The following is a 26,044-nucleotide window of genomic DNA, read 5'->3' as shown; positions in this document are numbered from 1 at the left end:
CTGCATTCCAGCCCTGCAGAGCTTCCATGAGATATTTCATGAACTGAGCACATTCTCCTACATGTGAGCAGGTAACTTAAGTAACAGAACAATTAGTACTTAAAAGCAATAAATTAAAATTACTGAGATTTAATGCAAAATGTGTATGATGATCAGCAACCAGAAGAAATTCTCCTGCTTCCTCATGCCCTTGAAAAACATTTAGAACTTTTTTACAGTGCTCTGTCACATAAGTATTTTGAGTAGTCATGTTCTGATTCAAAATAAGATAATTCTGAGTTTTACTATGAAGTATAAATTAACCCCAGAGTTCAGGTTTCAAGGTGCAATTAATGTAATTTAGTGTCTCCAAAGATACTGAGGTATTTATAGCTCCAAGACTAAATGTGCTTTCTAAACACCAATGTGCTGTAATTGCAATTGTGGCATATATGTTTGTAACTCCCATTTACATAATCCAGCTCAGGGATATCTTCTTTCTTTTCCCAGGCGGCCCACAGAAGGATTCCACTTAGATAAACTTTTATTTTTGTTAAGGTATTGATATGAGTTACAGCTCCACAAACATCATGCACATTCAATGATTCAATGCTGAAATTCTTCTTCTTCCTTTCCTAAGCACATATTTTAAAATTTTAAGTGATTTCTTTGAGTTACTTCATAGGTGCTTGTTCTCAGCTGAGACACTTTAACTTTTATTGAGCTTGGAAAGATCTTTACTGAAACTCCTCTTAGCTTTGTAGAGAAAAATTAAGCCAAAGCACATTCACTGCTGCAGCACACTACAGGTATAAAACACAACAGCAAATGGCTCTTGCCTTTCAGAGGCAAGTAGGCTGTACACTTGTACAGCCACTGTACAGGGCAGCCACTCCCTCCAGTTTTCATTTAAAGCCTGAGTCTCAGAAAACAATTCTGCAGATGTCAGCAACTTCAAATACACATGTACAAGGTAGAAAGGAATAAAATTCCACTAAGAGTTTAGACCTATTTGCACTGAGATGCAAGAGTGTATCTCTATCCCAAACAAAGTTATTATGAAAGATGGTGTTTATAAAAGCTAGTAGTTACTGGTCATGCAGAAGCACGACATGTATAACGTGCAGTTAAAGCTGATAATATTCCTTAGGATACTGCTCATGGCAGCTTAGGAAAATGTCTGCCACTCAGCACATGTCACAGCAGAAACATGCAATTTCTCTGTGACACAGACTTTTCCTGTCAGAAGGTTTCAGAGACAAAGCATTCAGTCTTATGGGACAGGGGTGTTACTTTCTGCAATATACAAGTCCAGTGGTGGTAAATTTCAGATAGCAGAGAACCCAAACCCTTGAGAAGGCTTTGTGTATTGCCTGCAGTTACAATTCTGCCATCTCCACAGAAAGGGATTATCAGGGGAGATTACTGAAAGAGACACTGAACTTTTTCAAAATGCAGTTTTGCCCCCAAAACATAGTCAGTTGCAATAGGACTGCTTTAATGGTCATAGAAGGATGACAATCCTTGTGTTGCAGTGTAACTGCAAGGCAGCTCCTGCTTAATGCATGAGAGGTCTGGTCCAGATGGAAGGTAAAGGAACAAGAGAGCTGTTACCAAGTCCTGCATGTTAAGTAGCATCTGAATTCCTTCAGCTACAGGAACAGAAGGGCTTGCCCCAACAAACGAAATTCTGAAGTTGAGTAAAGCTTCGTCAACTCATTGCATTGTATTTTTCAAACTGAAAGGATCCCAGCTCCTTTCAAACTTGGATAGCGTCATTTTAATGGTTCACTTACTTTCAAACTGTTCTTTTCTTGCATAATCACTGACACAAGACCAAGTTAAAATTTAATATTATTAAAAACATGAATAAATGTAACAAAAATCCAACAGACCCAGATTTGAGAGACAACTTTCAACAGTATTTCCCCACAATATATTTTAATTTATTGAATAAATACTTTTCAATCTCTCCATCTGTCTTTTAATAGAGTCAACAGGATTTGTTTAGTCTTGTGATAATAGCTTCTTAATGGCTACAGTGAAAATGCACCTGTCCAGAGTTTACTCTGATCTACTTTGCTTTTTCTTCTATTCACATAGATAACACTAGTGTATGTGTTTTGTTAAGAGTATAGAAATTTGGCAAGAAAATAAATTCCCTTGTGTTCCAGCAGGTCCTCAGAGATCAGAGGGCTTGATTTCTGATTATAACCAACTTGGCCCTGAGTCTATTCGTGTTCAGTAGGAATTTCCATGAACACAGGTTCACAAATACTCAAGTTTCAACCCTGTACTGTAGGTCTGGTTGTGGTGAATAGGAACTTGTGCAATCACAGATCCACGAATAATGTGGTTTAGTGAAGGAATAGAAATCCAAATTCGAATTGAAGTTGATAAATTCACTTGATGCAATAGAGCTATTAATAGTAGCAATAATAATAACTGTGGGCAGAAGTTTATCAATAAAGACATCCTTGTTTGGGAGGAGGGAGAAGAGAGGAACCCATCAGTGGTCTCCAAGGTCCTTGTCGGTCTTCTCCCTAACCAGATGACATTTCTACCCTACTTGTACACAGCCCAGTCATAAGATTGGCATAAGATTGCACTCCTTTCCCTCCTTCTGTATATCCAGATCTAAAGGGGGAATTGAGAAATGTAGTCATGTATGCAGCAGCATGTACTTCACTGAGCTTATTAGCAAATACAGAGTTTGCCTGTTAATATTTAAATGTCCCTTAGTTAAGGCAAGAGTGGGGGTTTTGGCCATGGTGTCTTTCAGAGTTCTTGTTATATAACTTTTCTCTATCCTATGCATTCTTTGAAGCCTAAACAGAACCATCCAATCCACACAGCACATCCTCCTTCAGACAACTCATCCTTTCTTGGCATCAGCCATGCCCAGCTCTATCCACAAGGATAACACAGAGGATACACAGTGTACCCCAGGCTGTGATAGTTAAACCATGGTCTGCCTGGCTGCTGGGGCATCATCCCCTGGTATGATGTCATCATGCCTGAAGAGCTGCCTGGGATTATTTCTGGATAGCAGAGTTCATCTCCAAAGTAACATTCCTGCTTCCAACAGGATATATATCACCGTGGCAGCCCTGGTGAGGCTTCTCAATGGAGGCATGAGTCTACTAAGAGTTGGCAAAAGCAGCTGGCCCTCCTCTGCACACAGGTGCTGGGAATCATCTCAGGAGCAGAAGTCTTAACTGGAAAACTTAATAAGCCTGGTGCAGAAACAATAGCAAGCAGTAAAGATTGGCATGTGAAATAGGTGCACCATGCTAAGGTTGGTGGTGCTATCCAGGTGGAAGGGGTTTCTTTCTCTTTATTTAAAGGTTTCTGTTGCCTGGCTTGAAGGTAGTGATTTTTAATTTTTTTTATCTTTATTTTACTTCATTTTAGAAAAGTTGAAGGAAATATATTTTCTGCCTTCAGTCAACCAAACCACCATGGCAGATACTTTCTGTCTGGAGTTAGCTGTTGTAAGCACTGCCCTGGCAATTCACATTCTGAGGAATTTCATTATTTCATGATCTCACAGCATCAATGCTCCAACTAGTTACATTTCCAAAGCATCAGACTGATGCTGTGTTGTATTTGAAATTAATACACATCATTAATATTTAAGCTATTAACTTGTTTATATTCTAGCGGCATCTAACTGACCAATGTGAAATATTTTCCCCACTTCCTGGTTCAATTTTCAGCTTTCCTTCTAGCTCTGATGGCTTTCTTCCAGATTCTGCTGTAGAATGTCACCAAATATAGGTGCTTTAGTGCTGGTTTAGTTCTAGCAGTCAGTGCAAAGTGAATAAATAAGAACAGTAATGTGAATCTAGCACAAAGCGGATTCAGAGCCTTCTTTTGCTAGGAAAATAAGTATTATAAATCCTCAAGATTTACACATCATACTTCTGCCAGGACTGACCTGTGCCCCGTCTTCAACTTAGAAACCAAGCTCTGATCTGATCCGCATGCAGCTCTGCAAATTCAGGTTATAAATGGATAATTGCATTCACTATTATTAAACGCAATAAAACTTGGACGTCACGAACAGCATGAAGGTCACCAAAACGCTCAAGCCTGAAGAGATTCAGAGTAAAATAAAATATGAAGTTGAAAAGGTAGGGGACGGGATCGCAGCGGCGCTGCCTCCACTTTTTTCTTTCCCCTCCCCGACCCAATCCCCGGCGCTCCCGCCTCCCAGCACCGGCCCGTCCACCCTCAGCAGCCCCGCATCTCCGTCGGGCGGGGCCGGGCCGGGCTGTACCTGGGCCGGCCCCTCCCCGCCTCCGCCGCCGCTACAAAAGCGGCCTCGGAGGGCCCGGTGCGGCCGCCGCCGCTCGCTGTGCCCGGCGCGGAGCCTCGGGAGCCGGAGCCTCGCCGGGCCCCCGCGCATGGGGGCCGCCCCCGGACATGCCCTCCTCGCCGCTCGGCTTCGCTCTCCTGCTGCTGGCGGCCGCGGGAAGGTCGCTCCCGGTGAGGCGGGTGAGTGAGTGCCGGCCCCTGCCCCGCGGCGCCGCCCTGGCCCGGCCGGGCGCCCTCAGGGATCCCGCGGGGGCTGCGGTGCCCGCGGCTCCGGGAGCGCCTCGAAGAGAAGTCACAAGTTTCAAACCCGTCACTTTTCGGGCGCCCCCGCCGACGCTGGCAGCACAGGCGGCCCCGGCGGGGCTGGAGCGCGGGGAATTCTCCGTGCGTGGAATTTGGAGTTCTCCGTGCGGGGGTCGCACGGGCGGCACCGCCGGGGGCTCGGCGGGCGGGCGGGGGCTTGGGGCGAGCGGAGGAAGGAAGCGGAGACGCTGCTGCTGCTGCTACGAGGGTATTGCCCTGGAGGTAATGCTCCCCCCGACATCAACCCACAGGAAATAACACGCGTGTCTGTAATGGCAAACAAACGCAGTGCCGTGGGAAAACCGGAGCGGGGTCCTGGCCGGGGATGGCAGGGTCGGCTGTGACACAGCGTTGAGGGTGGGAAAGCAAAATATAATCCATGTGAAAAGCAAGAGCAGGCAATGGGGAAAAGGGAGAGGACCAGGGAAGGGATGATGGACGGAGAAGGTTGGCTGTGGTTTGGTGAAATGGGGATGGCGAGGCAAGAGAGACGGTTGGGGAGGGATGGAGGTTACAGCGTTGGGGTGGCAGCAGGAGGCTTTTGCTATAGGGAGAGCAAGGACGGGCTCAAAGCTGGCATTGTGGGCTGCAGAGGTCAAGGAAAGGACAGTGTAACTGATGATGGACCAAATACACTGTCCAGTTTCTTTCCGGTTGCTAAAACCTTTTGGGGTTACAGATTTCTACAATACAGTAGAAAGAGGATCTGTTTAATACCAAACTGTGTATAAGCCTGTAGGGTTGTCTAGCGAATTGGCTTTTCTTGGTGGGTTTGTTTTACTTGCTAGCTACTTCAGGCCCTTAAAGGTGCAACAGGCGCAATTTGCTGTAGGAAAAATTCCAATTCATTGTTAAGATGATGAAAGACCGAAACAGGGGCCCTGAGAGGCTGGGGAGCTTCCATTTGTGGAGGTATTTGACAGTCTAAATCCCTGAGCTACTTGGGCTTCAACCACAGAGCAAACTCATAGTGGAGCTGCCAACATTAGAGAATCAAAGTGAATTATATTTCTGGGCCAAGGGGCCTTCTTCACCTGGATGAAGAACTGGGAGCAGGTGAGAAGACAGAGGCTTCCATGGCCTCAGCACTGTAACTTCAGTCTTGCAGTAAAACAAGTACTTTTATAGCCTTTTCTGACACTAGAGGGTCTTATCTGACAACTTCTCTAGAGCAGTGATTGTGCCTGTTGTGTGCTGAAAAACTGAATGAAGTACTCTACTCGGTCATAAGCATACAGAAGTATGAGACTTTGGCTGAATTATTTTCTCAGGTTCAGTTTAGAATAGTGTTAAAGGTGGTATTTAAAGGAAACTGAAAACCAGTCAATAGCAGGTAGTAAAACCTGTGAAAGATAGGTGTGAGAGGAAGGCAGAATGATGTGATACAGAGTTGATGGAAGAAGAATTTATTGTGCTCTAATGTTTTACTTAGACTTTCTCTCCCTTCACCCCCTCAAACAAGTGAGGAAAGGAAGAAGAGAAAGCTAAGAATGTACGTAGAAGGAAGAAGAATTTTGGTCTGGAGTTTTTATCTGAGGTGGTGCCGCTTACACGCCATCCTCTTAAATACAGAGTGATGGGTAATTCCTAGGTCTGGATCTTCCCTACAGCACTGAGGGTAGTAAAGCTGGTAGCACACGGCTGCATTGCAGAATCCTGTTAATGATGACAAGCTTGTGTCCTTTCTCTGTTTGGCCTTGAGCAGTGATGCCCTGCTGCTGAGAGAGCTGACCGGCAGCTGGCCACTGGTTCACTGCCATCCAGCCTCTCTCTTGGATTTGGATTTCAGATCCTGCTTTTCTGTGTAGTACTTTTGCTCAAAGGTTTGATAAGATAATCTCAAAGAAGCAGTTAAAATGTCAGTGAAGAGCAGGAAAGAGCTGTGCCACAGCTGTGATTTGGGAGGTCCTGTTCTTCAAACTACCCCTGCTTTTGTTTTTGAGGATAAATGGAAGTAATAGAGGTGGTCTGGGCAGAAGTAGAAACAGATTAATTCAGTGGAATTTTTGCTCTCCTCACCTCTTGTTTCTGAAGTGCTCTGGTATGTGAATAGAAGAGCACATAGGTAAAGATCAACATATGAAGCAATAGGTAAATATCAGCATTGAGTGTGGGTGTGTGTGTGTGTATGCTACTGGTGCTCTCAGTTACTATTTTGTTACTGAGGCTTATTTAGATACAGCAGCCAGCTGTTTGCCCGATCAGCAGCAGGACTTTGGTAGGTTGCAGGTGTTAGGGGCATGTTTAGTTAGTTACTGCTCATTGCTCACCCTTCCGAAGCCTGCCGTGGCTGCTTTCAGTTCTTCATGCAGCATCTGCCTCTGTACTGTGAGTGTGTAGGATTGGATATTTGTCTCCAGGAGGGCTACTTTTGAATCCTGATAAGCTTTGAGGAGAAGATGCAGTGTGAGGGGGGAGGTTTCAGATGCCTTGTTAGTGTGCTGTACTCTGCCCTTGAGGGCATGGAGGTCCCCAAAGTGTTTGCATGCCCAGCCCAGGCTTGCAGGACCATGCCCATTTTGACTTCTTGTCTTCTGTTACATGCCCTAATGCTAAGAAAACTGAACTATGGTTCCTGACTACTACTGTCCTGTAGATCTGTGTTCTTTGGAAGTCATTAGGGTGGGAAAATGACTGTAGATAGAGCTTGTCTGAGAAACAGAAAGAGAAGTGAACCTATAAATTGGTGACTCCTTGCAGAAGTGAGGATGGTGAGTTGGACTGCATCTTGGTTAGCTGGATAACCAAGGGGTTGTTTTTACACCAACTGGGTAAAAATTCCTCCATTAGTAGGTTGGTTGGAGGTTCTGAGTTACTCCTTTTCTCCATTTTCTGTTCCCAGAAGCTTCACAGAACTGTTTTTTGGTCCTTTTTTGTTGCCCGCACTCTGAAAATCAAAATATGCTAGACCAGTGTCAGCAGCACATACTGGCAGAGGTGTAGAAAGCAGTGGAAGAAAGGGTGGACAAGGTCTTACACTGGGCCATCTTGCTGTAGTTATTATTCAAGGATACTTGGCTAGCCTCTAGGTAATGGGCTGCTTTCCCAGGAATATGGCCAGGTTCTTAAAAACTTAGTATTTAAGAATTTAAGTATTTAAGGCTGTTTAAGTTCATTACTATATTATTATGGCGCAAACTTAAATTAGATGATTGTATTATATAATTCAATGCAAATTAAATTGCTATCCCAAGTGGCTAAAACCTTCATGTATTCATAAAATAATGTGGGGGTTTTCTTTTTTGTTTTGTATAGAAAACTCAAATTTTTTCAAAACTTTATATAAAGATACAGTGTGTGTGCTATAAAGCCAGATGGCCTAACACAGCAAATTTCATGATACAAATTAATGAGATACTTGTTACAATATCCCAAACATAACTATATTGGAAGGGGATGTGGGCATGACACATGGCATTTTAGGCTTAAGGAGCCTAGGACATGGGCATGTAGTGACAGGAAAAGGGGGCTTCAGACTGAAAGAGACTAGTTTTAGGTAAGATGGTAGGAAGAAATTCTTTACTGTGAGGGTATTGAGGCACTGGAACAGGCCCAGAGAAATTGTGGATGCCCCATCCCTGTTGGTGCTCAAGGCCAAGCTGGATGGAGCTTTGAGCAGCCTGGTCTAGTAGAAGACACAGCAGAGGGGTTGGAACTAGGTGGTCTTTAAAATCTCTTGCAACCCAGGCCATTCCATGGTTCTGTGATCTCCAAGAGCCAGAGGAAAGGACTGTATTTCACACAACAAAACAATGACTTGGCCCTTGGCATTGTTTAAAAGCTGTGATGTCTGTTCCAGGAAAGTTTAAGTTAGTGAAACAGCTCTTAAACCCTTCCCCCTACTTCTGTAGCTGTGACCACACCACCATCAGTTCCCCATCCCCAACCTAGGAGACAGTCTGAGAATTCGGATAAAAGTATTTGAGGAAAAGCACAGATAGATATGGCTGGGCATAGAAGGGCAGATGTTATGGCTGTACAAGCACACGTAGCTCTCCTTTGTGAGAAAACTTGTATTCTCAAAGTGAGATGGAAGTGATGGAGCTTTGCAAAACTAAACCTCCTGCACTCTGAAAAATCTGGCTCTCTAGCTGAGGTAAAGTTCAGTGAAACTGGGCTTGATATACAGAACATAAACAGTTGTCTGCCTTCTGTCAGATTCTTAAAGGTACTGGATCATATCCTGTTTCTGCGAGCCTGTGTAAAAAGGGCTTTAATTTGCCGCATTGATTGATTGCCAGTTATTTGAGAGGACACACCAGGAGCTGTTATCTCTGAAATCACAGGGCCTTCACTAGTTTTTAACTTGGAAATAGTCCTTTTCAAAACTGATTGTTTCCTTCTGCAGTGCTGTAGGGGAATGAAAGCTGTTACCATCTTCTTTCATGAGCAGCTTTTGCGTTTCTGTGATAAACCAGCGTATGTACTGCCACCAAGGCTGCCTGCTCAAGTTTCCTTGTACACTACATCAGTTCTATTAGTTTGTGTCTTAACAAAAGTGAGTGTACACAATAGCAGGTATGTCTCAGTTTTGAAAAAAAAAATTGTCTGCAAAGTAGATAAGAGACCTTTTATTTAAGCTCTACAATGTTGTTTTCTTGTGAGCCCAAATTAAAACATCAGGCAGGAACTCATTTCATTAGACTTCCTAACCTCACTACTGAAAAAAGACCGAGTTTGCTTGCATCCAATACTTCCCATTAGAAGAGGGATAAGGTAAGCAATATCTAGGGATCTCTCGCTTGCCAAATAGAAGATAACCCCTTCAAATGTCATAGTTTCATATGCAGCAAATTTGAACTTCTTAAGGGTGAAAAAAAGTTGGGTGGTGGTGGCGGAATACTGTTCTTTGATGCCTTGTTTTGTTCAGTGTTGGAAACTGGTATTTGTGAATTTCAACATGCTGGGCTATGATTGCTGCATTCCAGTGATCCCTTGCCTTGGTGTGGATGTGGGGGAGCTTAGGAAATATGTGCTGAAGGACAAGAAACTGCCAAAAATGTTGCTGCAGCATCATGATCCGTGGTTTGTGAGCATAAACATGAAAAGCCCACCACTTCCACTGCTGAAGGAATGTAGATGAGTCTACTCTTACTGATAGGGATATGGACCCATACAAAAGGAAACTCCCTGCACTTGATGGGGTCTTCAGTATGCCTTAAAGACAGTGTTCCAGGGATATAGTGTGGCACATCTTTATGGAGGGGAACCTGATTAGATTTCTACCAGCTGTCCTCCCCTTGATCTTTATGGTCTTGTCTTCCCAAAGAGATGAACAACCTCCACTGCCTCTGATGTACGTGAATGAATTGATTCAGGTTGCTGAAGTGGGGCCATGGTAACATAAACAGCTCTTTCCCAAATGTTTACATGAAACCTTGTGAGCAGCCCCTGCCCCAAGGTCAAATACAGCTTCTTAATAGTCTCATAAATACTGCAGTTATTGTATAGAGAAAACAGGGGCTTAATTTAATTGAATGAACAATCAAAAATATGGTAACTGTGTAGAGGAAATTGTAGTTTAGACATGTGAAAAAGAATATTTCCTTCAGCTGGTCATTTTACTGACTACGTTTTATTGCTATTTCACCATAACTGATTGCTAATAGATTGCTGTATTAGTGTAGTCTGGTATTGACTGCTGTTTTTCTTGCAATTGATTGCATTTCGTTGTTAGTTCGCCTTCTTGCCATCTTTTTCCTCAATTGTTTTATGCTGGTTTTTAGAATGACTGTATTTTTGTCTTGTGCTCCTCTGGTCACTGAGCTCATCTGTGTTCACCTGTTCTGTTCTTGCCTTGTCCCTCTTGTGCACGTCCTGCTTGTGCTGTCCCAGTGCCTTCTCTGTAATTTCAGGACAATTTTGAAACTTGCATTCTATTATTGATAGGTAGTGTTTTACCCATGTGCTCTCTGCTGGGCTGTACAACAAGTTCAGGAAAAGAAACTTGCTTTCTAGTTGTGCCTTGGAAGCAGCTAAAGAGTTGGGACCTTTGTAGAAGAACCATGTTGCATGTGTGAAACTATGAATCCTTTGAGCACAACTTAGAAGCTTGTGGCTCTTGTGGTGTCCTGCCTTTTTCTATTCCCTTCTGGATTTTTAGAGAACAAGTGAGCACGAGTTAGCTTGTCATCTAAATTTTGTTGTAATTGGGGCATATCTGCTCACATATTACCGTTGTTCAGGCTCATTTTTCCCTGTCCCTTCTGTAAAACTGCACTGCTTCTCTCCTTCTCCCCCAGCTCCCCAGCTGCCCCTTCTCCCCATGAAGCAGTTTCTTTGTTAGATTTAATGAGTTTAGCGCAAACAGGAAGGGGGATGTGGGGTGTGTATATGGACACATATGCACAGGACAGTCTCTGAAGTCTTGCTCTTTTTAAGACTTTCATTTCTGACTAGGATGCTTTGGTAACTCCTCTGACATCTGCAGTTCTGGTGCTGCTCAGTCTGGAAGCTGAATCACACTGAAAGGCAAACCAAATCGGTTAAACCAAAACACTTGTGTGAGCAGCCTGAGGGAGAGCAGTGCTGTCTATAAATCCTTCTCTAAATGGGAAGAATGGTGACCACTGGGACTTTTGCATTGTGTCTCTGGTGCAGGGCAGAAATGTATGGAACTCTCCTTTTACAGCACAGCATGTGGTTTTGGCAGCATGAATAGGCTGAGACTTGCTGTTATGTGTGGACAAGCCAAAAGCAGACGAGAAGTTCAGCTGCCAGAAGAGCTGCTCTGGCTCTGCTTAGTGTGGGTATTTCTCTGGTGCTTTCAAAGGCAGTCTGGCTACCTGTGAGCACCAGGTATGTGCTGAAGCAAGCTGAGCTTTAGGCTGATGTCTGCCAAGCACTCAAGAGATACAGAGAAGCCATTCCAATGAAATGGGTGGATTGTACCTCTTAAAACTAGGTTATTTCATTATATGTAGCAATTATTTTCCTTTTCCTCTGAGTTCTGCTAACAGTAAACTTTTATATATTTAGGAAACAACTGTATTGTTTCTTTTGCTAATATTCCTACTCCCATTCTGCTCCATAGGTATCAGCCCTGCTCGTGTTGTGACCATGTTCATCCTTATGTATTCTTTCATTGTGAAAACTGTTTTTTCTTTCTTTTTTTTTGCTTAAAGCATATTCCAGTTGTTCAATTTCAGCTCGACTTCTTTACAACTGAGTTTCAGAGAGTTTATTTCTTATGTAACCAGACTGAGTCAAATTTTGCATATGCTCATCTCTTTTAGCAATTCAGTCTTTCCTGACATCTGAAAGAAACTCTTACAGAATGAGTGTAATTGGACTTTATGACAATATAGGGTGGGACTTGGGGACATAAAGGGCAGGTCACAAGTAGGTGACTTCTCAACTGCAACAATGAGGCCACAGTTCTCTAAGAACCTTACAGAGCAAATAAATCAGAAGATTACTTCATTACCTCTGATGGGTGTCAAAATCTGTGACCACCTTCAACAAAACACAAACAAATCAAAGTGAACTTGAAAATCACTCTAAAACAGAGCTGAACTTCTAAGGGATTCTAGAACATCTCTTTTTTAATTTGAAGTTTGCTGTGACTCTATAAGGTATTAGGAGGATAGTAGGTGAGGGAGTGTGGTATGTCCCTGCAATTGCAAAAATCTTATCACCAAGTCTTTAATGTTTTTCAAAATGACATAGTCAGCTTTTTCTGGGGAGCAGAAAGGACCAAGGGTTTGTACTCAGTCAGATGGGGAGACTGTTTTTTAACTCACTTGTTACATTTGTGGTAACAAGTCTTGTGTGCACAAAGCATACAGGAAAATATTTGTTGTTCATATTAGGAGGAGCCCTGGTGGATGTGGCTTAATACTTTGTTCTGTGCTGCAGTTCCTCTCTAAAGCCCCAACACTGGGGAGGGTTTGGAGACATTAGAATAACTTTCCCTTGACTTCTGCCTAGTATGCTCCTGTGATATTTGTCTCTTTCCTGGCTTTTCAGTGAGGAGATGATAAATGCTAGGTACAGTGTGCCATGGGTATTGTTAGCACCCCAGCAGGTGGTTTTGCTTCCTGCTGTAACATTGCACATAAAGTAATGGCAGAGGACTTTCTCCCTTTGGTTGTTTTCTGCTTCTGCAGGTGCCCAGTAGAAATTCTGAAGCATGGACTTAATGTAACTACTAAGCTGTGGTGTGAAAAAGTAGTTCTTGTTACCTTTCAAATCTTCTGGGAGAGACTGATGTGCCTGGTATCTGCAGTCCTCTTTCACAAGATCCATTTCCTGACATGCACAGGCTCCTGGAAATGCAGTAGCCTCTTCATAGATCTTCTTCAGGGTGGAAATGGATGACTGTTTCTCCTCTGACATGTCTAGAGTGTTGTACTGAAGAGTTGTTCTAAGAGTTGCTGTAAGTTGTTTTGCTATGTAGAAAGCGTTGGATGTACAGAAGTATTGAGAACTATCAGGTGTTTTACTTTGTCCAGTTGGAGGGGAAAACCAGGAAAATCAAAAGGCTGGCTTTATAGATTACATAATGTTCTATTCAACAACTACTTTATGAAATTATTAATTTACTCAACCTAATCTCATCTTTAATCAGGCTCAGAGTAGCACCTTGAGAGCTGGAATAGGGTGGTGATGCACCTGTCATGTTTGCAAAGTCCAGAAACATGTTGCCTTTGTGGCTGGCTATGACTTCTCTACAGACTGATCATTGTGCTGAAGAGGTCTGTACACAGAAATCCCCTTTTTGTGCCTTTCAGAGAGTGTGAGAACATAAGTGTCAGTGCTTGAATTTTTCGCTCTGCTTCAGTATGTGAAATTGAATGGCAAGCATGAAGTGAGGGAAGCACCAATATCTAGGAGAGTAACAGCCTGTCTCCTATGCCCCAAAATCATCATAGGTGCTACTGCTGTTGGGGAGGGAGCCAGACCTGTAAAGCAGTTACACTTCTTCCTAAGTCACCTCTAAAAGGATATTGGTAGAGCTGTGGGTGGGTTGCAAATAAGATATACAGCTATGTACAAATAAGATATACAGCTATGTATCACTAGATCAGTGATAATCACTTGGGTCAGACTCTCTTCCTCCAGTCCTATTCCTCCCAAATAAAATTGTTCTACTGTACAAAGCATGTTATGCAGAATGAATTTAGCTTTTAGGTTTTATCCCTTGGGATGGGAAAATTAAAGGTGTAGTATTTAGGCTTAATTATTTGAAATAGCAGTTTGTCTTTGATTTTGTCAGATGCTGTGATGCTCTCTAATATACTGCCCTTTTCATTACCATTTCTTAATGAAGATAAATTCATCAAGTACCATTTGAAATGCATCAGTCTAAGAATAACAAAAAGATCCCATTCCTTTTAAACTCAGTGGCACTGCAGGCAGAGTTCACTCTGGAGAAAATAAAAAAAAGGGAAGACAGGATGCTATTATGTGCTGTTTACAGTGACACTGTTATAAATTGCACAGCAAATAAATTAAGATGTGTTTGCAGTGGACTTCTTTCAAAAAGCCCTAAATTCTTAATATGTATGACCTCTCTAAATGAAATACAGAGCATCACAGATGGCATGGATGGCTTTCAGATATAAAGGTAGTCAGAAACATCCTGTTCAAACAGTATTTCAGAAAGTGAAATTCCAGCACATTTATTGTTGTGATAGATGTCCTTTGAGCCTAGATTTTGGCAATCCTGTTTATTAGTTGAATTGAGTAAAAGTTGACACAAGAAAGTTAAAAAACCTGCATTCAGTTGCACTCAGCTTTGCTCCCTATGGACTTTCAACAGGCAGCAATTTTATCTTTTAATTAACTACATTTAGAGGAGAAACTTGTACTAGAATAAAACTGTATAATAATAATTCTGTAACTATTCAGTATGCTCTGTATTTGTTCATTGCTCTTTGGGGATTAAGACACCTGGTGGTAATGAATGAGGCTATTAAAGCTTTGTAAAATAAAACTGATTTTAGTACTAATAAGATGTAATGATAAAGGAATGTTAGCTTAATAGTTTGAACTCTAACTTAATGGCCTTGCAATAGCAGAGATGGTTTTAAATTGCAGGAAACAAAGCTGGAGTTGGAAACTGCATTTCTTGATTTCTTACTTGTTTTGCTACCTAAATGACACTGGAACCACAGAATGCTGAGGTTGAAAGGAGGTTCAACCTTCTTGCTCAAGCAGGGCCACTTAGTTATTTATTTGTGTAAAGTAACGTCAATGCCAATGGGTCACTGAGCTGTCAGAGCTCTGGATTTCCTGATCTGTTTTCCTACTTGTTGCTTATGCTGAATGATTGGTGGGTCATCCTGTAATGGTTGAAAGAAGCTTTTGTCTTGTACCTTGCTCCTGCCTTCTTTTGCACTCTGCTACCATTCATCCATCTTAATTAGCTATAACCTGAATTTATTGTGGTATTTCACCAATCCAGGCTTTTTATTTGAGGTGAAAGCTCTAATAATTCTCTATCCAGTAGACTTCAAATCACCTTGGATTGGACTCAAATAGACCTTTACAAGATCACACCAACAACTAGACATTGGGTAAGAAAATAGGCAAATGAGTACATGGATTAATCTCTTCCCCTACATATTAATTCTAAAGGAAGCTCTTATATTAGTAGACTGTTAATTTTCTGTAAAAGAAGCCTTGTGTTAGTGCAGCTTTGACTTCTGCTTGGTTTTTGCAAAAGGGTGCCACAGACTTTTCAAATGTAAACAGCAGTCCACATTTGGACCTTTACTGTGATCTTCCAGGATGCTCCTCCTCTTCCTAGAAGGATGATAGAGAGGGGTTTTGGAGTGGGGCTTTTTTTGTTTGTTTGTTTTGGCTTGAGGGGTATGTGTGGTGTATTGTGGGGAAACTGTTTGAAAACCCAGTCAGAATAAAATGTTTTTACAGAAAATTAATTCCTGTGTCAGGATGGGTGGGAAGTATGTACTTCCAGCTGCAGGAAGTAGTTGGGATTACCTTTGGGGACAGGACTCAAACTTCTTTACACAAGAAGAGGAGAATGTGGGGAGCAAGCTGTCCATCTTGTTGCTGCAGCAGTCCTGGTTAGTCAGAGCAGTCGAGGGAAAGGTGCCATCCAAGGCAGTGGTTATTGGTGACGAGGAATCTGCTTGACTCTAACTTGGGGCTCACTCATAAGTTTTCTTTTTGGCTGATACAGTGTTTGTGCTTTCAAGTAAAGGCTTTCTTCCAGAACTAGAGAAGGGTGTAGTTAGGTGAGAAAAGAAGCAGAGGTGTCTCAAGATTTTTGTAGTCCCTCATTAAGTCTGGTGGAAGATCATGTACTGATGATGAGAAATGTCCAGATTTGGGCCTTGGGAAAGTGTTTCCTTTTTTCTTTAACTGTCTTGCATGGAAAGATTTACAGTTTCAGACTTTGTTATCTTGCTCTCTTCATTTTAGGGAGATTGAGTCAGGTGAGTAACGTTCCTGTGGTTTTACATATTAATTATTGATTAGGGAAATGGATTGTAGTGTTGCCTTACATTTTGCATAGGAAGCAGGAGCTGTTGTCACTCTTGCTATTAGAAATGTGTGTGAGTGGAGATAATCCATTTGGTAAGATGATCCCTTCCAAATACCTGTTACAGGGAAGGAGTAGTGTTTTCTTCTACATGCATTTAATTCACCAAGTCTGTGTGTTTGAATACTAATATAATGGGAGCCTTGGAAGGATCTGTAATAGCTACAGAAAGCAGTAGAAGACAAATTGCTTTTTATATTGAGTTGAGGTTGAAGGACTCTGTTTGTCTGAAAATATTCTCTGTTCCTGTAGAATTGATTACTGGTGGAGAAGGGGTTACAGCTGCACAGAAGAGAACTTCATCAATGAGACTGTTTGTAGTATTAAACACAACACTCTTCAGAGCCAGACACTTAGTAACAAACCAAGCTGTCACTGGGTGCTACACATGCTACTGAGGGAGCTTGAAGGCTGTAATATTGGGAGAACAAAGCTAATGTAAACATCGTTTATAGTTCATGAGGTTAACTTTCTACTTGCTCGAGCTTTCAATGATTTAGTTTCTTTCATGTCTGTGTTTTGTATTGCCTGTTGTGTGTGGAGTTCTGAGGTTCAGCAGCTTGGTTCACAACTTTGCTTTAAGCTTTGCAAGTTGTGCCTTTTCCTCTGTTGTCTTTGAAAATACTCTATAGTTTTTCTTTAACAGGAGGACTTGCAGTTCTCTTTAATTGTGACTTTGCCATTTTGGCTGAGCTGCTTAGCATAGTGCTTAACTAAAGCTTTAAAGAGAATTCACATTTTTGAGTAATTCTTTAATATGCCTGTACTCTATGGGGAAGGAGAGAGAGCTTTGTACTGATAGATCAAGGAGAAACTAAATTTCCAGTTAGTGTGCCGGAAAGAACTTGGATAAAAATATTGAATTCCAAATATTTTATCCCCAAACTACATCTGATATGGTGATCTTTATGTTGATGGTACTTTATGGCCTCTGGAGTTTTTTGGTTTGTTTTTAATTTATAGCTCTTCTTATTCTTCCCTCTTTCTTCTTTTTGGTCATGCTGGAAATATTTGGAGCAAAACCAAGTAGTGGAAAAAACAGATTTATTATATTGTCCAAAGTATCTGTATTCTGCTCAATGGACAGCTGGGATCAGCACAGAAGAAAAGTATTATGTGAAAGACAGCATGGGCAGCAGACTATGTCACTGAGAAATGAGAAGATAATTTTATAGCAAATTTTGTACCAAGCTTGGAGCTCTGTCAAGTATGGGATGACAGGCAGCCGACATGGAAATACTCACTTTTCACTCCCATTGAGATCTTAGTGCTTCGTGCTTATTTTGCAATGCTTATCTTTTATTTAGTTTTATGATCCAAATTGGAAAATAAACTATTCGAACAGTTGAGAAAGGAGAGTGTCAGCCTACTTTGGTCTGACTAAATCATTTTCTCTTTAGCTGCCTTTTCCCTCTCATCTGTCTTTTCCTCCACCCTGGCGCCTTCTTAAGTTTTTGACCATTTCTGGTCCAAGGAATCTGACAAGAGAAATGTTCTGTGGGTTAGTGTCCTTTCCATTAAAAGTTCTGGTAGAAACAAAGCAGACAAGCTGGCCTGTCTGCTGTGTGTTTGTCTGCTTGCCCAAGCTGCTCATCCAGTGGGCCCCTCTAGGGAGCGTGTCCCAGCTCTGGCCAGTGTTGTCTTCCTGTCCTCCATGTAGTGAGTTACTGCCTTTTTTGGCTGTGTTGTTTCCTCCCTTGAATTCCATGAAATGGATACTTCTGAACAACTTAAGATGGAGACTTTTTGAAAGTTCTGCCACCCCCCACCGCAGTTTTTTATGTAGTGATTAGCCTGCAGAGCTCCTGGAGCCTCGCTGTATTGTAGTGATGAGCTTTTGTTTCTTTTGTTTTTAAAAAGCCAATAAAAATGCACTTTTTCTATTTCGCCCCTCCTTTTTTATACACTCTATGTATCTGAATGATCTATCATTTTGGAGACAGGAATTGTAAAGGATTTAACGTCAGTGTTGCTCATGTGAATAATTGGAGACTGTTGTATAAATGATGTTGCAGGAGGTTTTCGTGGACAAGGACTTACTGCATCTGAATAAATTCTGGTTGCCAAAAAGGAGGAAGATGCATCTTAGTGACCTGAACAGAAGCTGTTCCTGCAGGCTGTTAGAATACAAGGTTTTCTATGTTTCTGCCATTTCTAGCCTGTTTTTGGAGCTGACCTTTCCTTTCTTTTCTACTTAATACTTTTAATTCTACCTGGGTGATAAATGTTTTTACTTACATAGCGATGTTTGAGCAGAAGTTTTGCATACTGAGGCTTATTTACCTATTTTAAATCTAAGTGTTTCAGTGAACTTTCTGTTGTCATAATCTACAATGCTGAAGCAAAAAAGATGCCTGAGGTGAAAAAGGACCTGTTGTCTGCAGTACAGCAGTGTGCTACTTTGGTAGCTGCAGGGAACAGATGTGGTTTTTTTGGGCAAGGTGTTCAGGCATGAAAGCTTTTACCAATCTCTAAAAGCAGATGTGATCTACAGCCCTGATACCGCAGCACTTCCATGTATGGATTTTGACTTGTTTACCCAATTAATTCCTTCAAACTGGAAAAGTAGAAAAAAGAATGTAAGGTACCATCTGCAGCTGCAAAGCTGAAAGAGTAAAAATTGCGTGAAAGGAAAACATTATCATATAAAAAGCACAAGTATTCTTAACTTTGATGAGGTAGTGATGCTGATAGTGTCCCCAGTTCCTCCACCTCTTCAGAACTTAAACTTCTCAGAACTTAAGCTGTTCTGGTAAGAAATGGAAGTGGTGGCTAAAATAACTGCAGTAGTTGTGTATAAGGAAAAGGTGAGGAAGCTGATGGCAACAAGTACAAACGAACAGTTTCAAAAATGCTAATGAGGATGAAACTGTCTAACAAGTCTGCATAATCTGAGGCTAAATGACAACTGACTCCTTTATCAGAAACCAACTTATTGGCTGGGGGGTGGAGGAGCCTGGACTTTACTTTGCTGGGCTCCACAACAGTGTGGTGGTACATAATGGTAGCAGTCTATGAAAAATTCAATTTCTATTTGTTTTCAGTAGTAACTCTTAACTGTTTAATCTGATATGCATCCACCTGTTTTGTGAAAAGACTGAGAAGTTATTGAACCTCATAAATATTAACCAATCTGTTATCTTGGGAAAATTGAGTCAGATACAATTTTTATTACTTCAGGCCCATCTTATTAATTAAAACTATTGTGACACACTTCATGTTTTGCAAGGTAGTTACTTTAAAGCCAAGTAATTTGAATGGTAAATTTAACTCAGACCAGAAGGAAGTGAGGACTTTGATACTGTGCATGACAAAGCACAGTAGCAGCTAGCCTATGAGTGCAGTGAGTTTCTTGGTCGCTTGGAGTCTTGAAGTCAAGATTACATCTGTTTCTGAAGGGTATTTTCTAGTCAAGCTGGCGTGTGTGAGATGGATGCAGCAGTTGGTGGGAGGCTCTAGAAGGTGCTATGTGGGAAATGGATGAGTTTATCACGAGTCCTTTGGCCTCAAGGTCACTGTGGTTTTCAAAAGGTGAAAAACCACAAGCTTTATGGTAGGGAGTGTAGAGGAGGAACATTTAGGGGCTGTTTGTCCAATTGTTGAAGTCCTCAAGTCTTTGCTTCTTTTGAATAACACGTTTGACTCCTAGCTTAACATTTTGGTACTGGTAATTCATTTTATGTGCTATATAGGATTTTACTTGTTATCCACTTCTAAGTTGGTGGATAATTAAGATTGCTCTTATGTCCCACTGGGAGCTGTGCTGCGTTTGTTTCTGCTTCACAGCAACACTCAGCCCATCAAATATTTTTCCTGTTTAATTTTGCCTCTGAGAGTAAGGTTGTTTGGCTTGCAGTGCTGGTGGTATGAATGAATCATAAGGCCCAAGGAGACAAGGGGAGTGAGGTGTGGGGAAGAAAATCACCACCTTTCTTTGGGCACAGAGAAACCACTGTTTTCAACAACAGTGCTGCTTTAAATGCTGATAGTTATGCTATAAGATGACCCAGTACTTCAGAAGTACATTTTAAGGGTGGACTGAGATGAAAACATAAGTCTTGCAGAGCAGGTTCACTCAGAGGGAAAACTTTTCCTCTGAAAATACATGTCAAGCCAAGCCTCTGCTATTTGAATTTCTAAGTTTTTTCTCTAGCATCTTGTCTGTGAATGTATTCTGTTCCTACAAGTGTTGTTTGATTTAAGGTTGATGTCAGAGGGGGAAACGTGTAGCTGTGAAACTACTAACATGGAATGAGTTTAATTCCTTTAAGTGACCCATCCATTTTCAGCTTTATTACTGCATGGTCACTGCTTCCCTCAGTGCTGTTAAAATTGGAGCTGGATGGAGGGGAAGCTTTGTGCACAACTTCACCTTCCTCAAAATGAGTAATTTGGAGACTTGACTGGAGGGGTGGATCTCTCTTCTGTGTTTCCATTTATCCAGCTTGAAGCTGGCTGCATGTTTTTCTTTGCTTGCCTTACCAAGCTGCTTCTCCCTTGGGATTTATCCTGTCTCTTGCTTTCTAAAATCTGGTGTGCTTACTGCTTTAACAGCAATCTTCCTCTGCTGCTCACTTTCCCCTTGATTTTGAAGGTGTCCCCAAGGAAAAGTGACAAGAAATGGAAGTCCTGTCAGCTTTAACATCAACACAATTGCAGTTCACTTCTGTAGCTTAAACCACAATCCTCTTTAGCTGCAGACACCTTGGGGAGAGTAGGGGAAGGAAAGAAGGAGTGAGGTGGAGGCAGGCTGCTATCTGTGGAGAGTTACGACTGTCTTTCAGGCTGGCTGCTGCCCACAGCAGACCTGCTGGACTGAAGGCTGTGCTGTCTGGCTGAAGTAAAGAAGTAAGATCCAGCCCCAGGGCTGGTGAGGATTGTGCACAAAGAGGATACACTGATTTCCCATATATTGAGAAAATGATCTAATGAGATCCCAATTGATGAAAAACTAAGTGTGCTAGAAGTGGCCTGAAGATGGGGTAGGGATAAACTTTTGAAAAAATTGAAGTTAGGTCTTGCCTCAAAGTTCCTCTCTTCTGCTGCTGTCTGGGGACAGAATCATTGTAGCTTGTGGGATTGTCTTGCAGAGGTAATGCATGGATCCTTTGCTACTGATTCAGCTTCAGCCAGAAATCCTGGCACTGACTGCACAAGAGGGACTGCATATTAGTATTTGAGTGTTTGGTATGCATGGTTAATTCAGCAGATTGGAGGAATAACCTGAGCTGACTCCTGTAGCAATAGGGTGGTTCATAAGTTGCTTTGCAGTCCTAGAATAAGGAAAGTCTGTGATTCAACTTGACCTGTCTGTACTTCTGTAGTCAGCTCCCTGGCTCAGAGGGATTGCAGGAAAGAGAAGTAAATCTCTTCTGGATGAATTTGTCAAGTGCTTTTACTTTTTTAGGATTTGGAAGGCAAAGAGATGACGTCTGGAGAATGAGCTTCGCTGGCGGAACTCCTGTATGCTCTGCTCTCAAATGTGTCCTAACTGTGGATGAAAGCACTGGCCATTTGTAAAGGTGCTGCATATAACTGCCTTGGCAGGGACAGGCCATACAGCAGATAATTTGGACAGTGAACCTTAAGCCACTGTGACAATGAGCTGCTGAGGGAGTTAATTTGCATTTGTTAAAACCAAAATAAACTGCTGCCCTCAACTAGGATTGGTAAAAGCAATACAGATTTGATTGCATTCTACTCTGGCAATCTCTAAACGATAGTAGACGCAGAACCCATGAAATTGTAAACTGAAGTTTTTGGGTTTGTGTGTGGTGTTGTTTTTTAAATAGCTTTGTGATGATTGTTTTTCTATTGAGTAATTTTTTTAACTGGAGAACTCTGTTTGTTTACAAATAAAAAAAGTGTAGATGGGAATGCTATCAGTGAGAAAAGGGGTTGTGAAGATTAGTGTGTCTGATTTATTTGGTTGGATTTTTGTTGTTGTTGAACTGATTGCAGTGATGAGATGACCAATGTGTGACCAGTACCAGTGTTAGAGGATTTGTGATCTTGGAAAAACTAGTTACACTTTGCACCACAGCTCTTTGAGAAGGGTGACTGTTAAACAGTCATTTGAAAAGCTGGGGGAGCTTAACTCTGTTGGGATATTTTGGTATGGAAAGTGGAAAGATTTAGAGTTTTTCCTTCCTGCTGAAAATACAGATTATTTACAATGAAGTGATGTTCATGTGCTTTTCTGTGGTAACTTTTTTTAGCTTGGAAATTCAAATGTTGCAATTCCATGGCTTTGTAGAACTGCCAGCTCAGTCTGTCCCGCTGCCCAGCCAGCACTGGGAATGTCCAGTTGCTAGCTGGTACAGAGAAACCAATCAGTTATAAACATAAAGATCCTTTTAAATGCACTTGGTTCAGAATGTCCTAAAGAACCAGCTTAACTAATTGCATTGTAAACCTCAGCAAGAGGAGTCAGAAGTCCAGCTTTGACAGATGTTCTTTACTTTTTTTTGCTTGAGCAGCTTAGAGATGAGTCAGTTGCCCAAATGTAGGCATCTAGAGCTGCTCAAAAATTTTACAGTATTCAAGACCCTGTGTGGGGACTAACTGATATGATGTAGGATATAGGGGAATCCTGTATCTCTCTGTAGGTGTGGCAGGAGACAACATGAGGGACACATCAATATTAAAGGGAACTCTAGGTACCTATGATAAGGCATCTGAATTCCACCCTAAACTTCCTTGGCTTTTCCCAGTTGTATATATCCCTCATTTTTCCTGTATTCCATTTGATAGTACATGACTGTGATGGCCTTCAGGGATCTATATTGTAGATTTATATATCTGTATTGTAATTTAAATATATTTATTAGTGGATGTAGTGGGATTGAGTGCACCCTTGGCAGTTTGCAGGTGGCACTAAGCTGAGTGGAACTGTTGATGCACTGGAGGGAAGGGGGGCCATCCAGAGGGACCTTGACAGGCTTGAGAAGTGGATCTGTGTTCAACAAGGCCAAGTGTGAGGTCCTGCACCTGATCAAGAAAATCATCGGTATCCATACAGGCTTGGTAGAAATGGATTGAGAGCACCTTTTGCAGGTAAGGACTTGGAGGTGCTGGTGGATGAGAGGCTGGACATGAGCTGGCAGTGTGCACTCAGAGCCCCGAAACCCAGTTGTGTCTTGGGCTGCATTCCAAGCAGCATGGCCAGCAGGGTGAGGAAAGGGGTTTTCTCCCTGCTGTTCTTGTGAGATCCCACCTGGAGTGCTGCATCTAGCTCTGGGGTCCCCAAAAAATGAAAGAAATGGATCTGTTAGACTGGATCTGGAAGAGGGCTCTGGAAGTGATCTGAGACTTCTGCAAGGAAAGGCTGAGAGCCCTCAGATAGTTCAGCCCAGAGGAGAGAAGCTTCTGAGGAGATCTTATGTTGGCCTTTCAGTACTTAAATGAGGCTTATAAGAAAGGTGGAGAGAGACTTTTTACCAGGGCTTGTAGTTTCATAGGACAAGGTTTTAAATTAAAGCAGGGTAGAATGATTTTTAGATAGAAAGAAGAAATTACTTTGTATGAGAATTAGTATGGTGAGCCACTGGAACAGGTTGCTCAAAGGAATTGTGGGTGTCCCATCCCTGGAAGTGTTCAAGGCCAAGTTAGATTGAGCTTCGAGCAACCTGACCTATGTGAAAGATGTCCCTGACCACAGCAGGGATATTAGAACTAGATGATCTTTAAATGACTTTCAACCCAAATCATTCTATGATTCTGTGTTACCAATGAATGAAATGCTGAGTTGCTCTTCCAGTAGCCTAGGCTGAATTTTGTTTCTAAATCCGTGAGAATATATATGAAGTTCTGCTCTCATTTTCAGCTTTCTAGCTTCTGCTCCTCCTGTAGTGGTCTTCAACTCTGACTTTATTAATTCCTTGATGTTTGTAGAGCTATAATCTTGTGTATCTTTCTAAAAATGCATGCTAAACTATTATGTTTTGCTTGCCCTGTTGTATGACTGCATCAATAAAAGTCCTTTGCTAAAGAGCGCATCTAGATTTGCAATGCACAGTAAAATCTCCTTGTATAATAATGTAATTCTCATGAGTGCTGTACACTGTCTCCCACTAAAATTGTTGGATTGCTTTCTTCTCTCCAAGAGTTTGTGAGTTATAGTTGCTTTTGAATTTTGCATTTTTCTTGTGTCCCTCTGCATAGTTTCTCAGTAATTTTCTTCTGGCATTTTTGAGTGGCTCATGTAATACATCCTTGACAGGAGCACTTACCAGGACAGATGAAAGACATTGTAATGAAAATAACATTTTCTGGTAACAGCTGCTGCCATCCTGAATGTGTTACTCCCTCAACAGTGAGCATATGGATTCATGGGTCCTACAGTCACCCATGACAAAAATCTTTGCAGCTTTGGGAAGTTCTTCATGGGACAAAAGAGCTCTGCAGGTAACTGTTCTTGTCCCAGGTCTGTCCATCACTGAAGACACAAACAATAGAAACTGGCATCACATTTTCAGACTATCTTACTTGACCTACCAGAGTTTGATTTTATTTCTTTATTACTCTAGAAGGTGATGCTAAATTTTGTTGCATGCTGAAATATTAGGCTTTACTTCAGTCCCTTTATTTTGAAACTGTATACTATGCAAGTTGATTTAGGTCTTTAAAAGTTTGCTTTGACATCTATGTCTCTGAATGCCAAATACTTTCTCTTGAGCCAGAAAATTACAGGGCCAAGAGATATTTTTCTCATTGAGATGCACCTTGTCAAAACAAAATTTTCAGGGTTGGGAAAACTGGTTATTTTCAAAGCACGAATGAAAGATCCCAGGACAGACCTGGAGTGTTTGGTCCTGGAATGGAAATCCTTGTGGTTAGGGCTGAACTCTCCTGCCTGCTCAGACAGTTCATGTATTTGGAATGATTGGTGGAACAGTCAGCTGAACTGGGAGCTCCCTGTGCGGAAGTACCAAGAAATAGGAGTATGCCTCAAATCAGTTTTGGTTTTGTTCTTTAAAATGGCTTGTCTGTGATTCTGTGCAGAAGAATTCTGCATTTCTAGACCTTTAGGAGATGCCTGTGCTTATTCTTTTTTCCTTAATCTAGTAAGAACAGATCTTAAGAATGGAGGGGGAGGGAGATGGGGATGGGATGGTGGTGATAAGTGCTCTTATAGGTGCTATTATGGGCTGCTGTAAGATTGAACTCAGGTAAACCTTCCTTCCTTCCTTCCTTAGCTGTGCAGGTATCTAAAAGAGAAAAGAAAAAGGCAGGAAGGCCAGGATGAGGCACTGTGTGGTGTGGTGGTCTTCTTCAGCTGAGAGAGAGAGAAGAATGCTGAGATTCAGCCGCTGGTTTAAAATAAGTAAAAAGAACAACAGCAACAAACACCACCAAAAGAGAAAGAAATCTGGGCTAAGCGGATCTGAAGAGGGAGACAGAGGAATGTCTTTTCTGTGTGTTGATCATATGTGTCTAATGAGTGCTTCCTCTTGCAGCTGTGAGTTCAAAAGCTTGATGTCATGGAACTAGAAGTCAGTGACAGAACAGAGGGCTTTCCATGCTTGGACAGATGGGGAAACACTGTTCTCAAGATTTGCCTTTATCGAAGTCCTGAGACTTTTTGTTTTTCTTCAAGGACTTAAAAGTACTAAGCTGCTGCAGCCTAAGGGCAAGAACAGCTGGCAGATGCCACCAGGGAGTTTCTCCCTGAATTCAGTAGCTCCTTTTGAGGGAACTCATTTTTTTTGCTTTTCAGTATCAAGGAGGATGCTGAAAGATTTCTTTTTCTGACGGTCCTGAGCTTCTGAAATAATTGGTTCATTAGTAACTAAGGAACCAGAAGCATTTACAGGAAAAGCTCCTAGAAGCTGGCTTTCCTCTCAAAGATAAGTTGTTTTGATCCTGTTTGTTTTTTTCTGAAGGGTGAGGAATTTGTACAGAGTGATCCAGCCACTGATGAAATATTTT

General features: G+C 41.8%; 1 protein-coding gene across 1 annotated transcript in view; it reads left to right on the top strand.

Moving 5' to 3' along the window:
• The first annotated feature begins 4,093 nt into the window (after nt 1-4,093).
• GLP1R (glucagon like peptide 1 receptor) overlaps nt 4,094-26,044 on the top strand; it is an 84,306-nt gene continuing 62,355 nt past the window's right edge. Inside the window, exon 1 of the mRNA XM_005483113.4 lies at nt 4,094-4,479. Coding sequence (XP_005483170.2) covers nt 4,408-4,479 — 72 coding nt within the window. The 5' untranslated portion in view covers nt 4,094-4,407. The remainder of the gene's footprint in view (nt 4,480-26,044) is intronic.

This window comes from Zonotrichia albicollis, chromosome 3 (assembly GCF_047830755.1).
Source record: "Zonotrichia albicollis isolate bZonAlb1 chromosome 3, bZonAlb1.hap1, whole genome shotgun sequence".
Lineage (NCBI taxonomy): Eukaryota > Metazoa > Chordata > Aves > Passeriformes > Passerellidae > Zonotrichia > Zonotrichia albicollis.
Note: the sequence above shows the minus strand (reverse complement) of the source record. Positions and strands in the feature narration are given on the sequence as shown.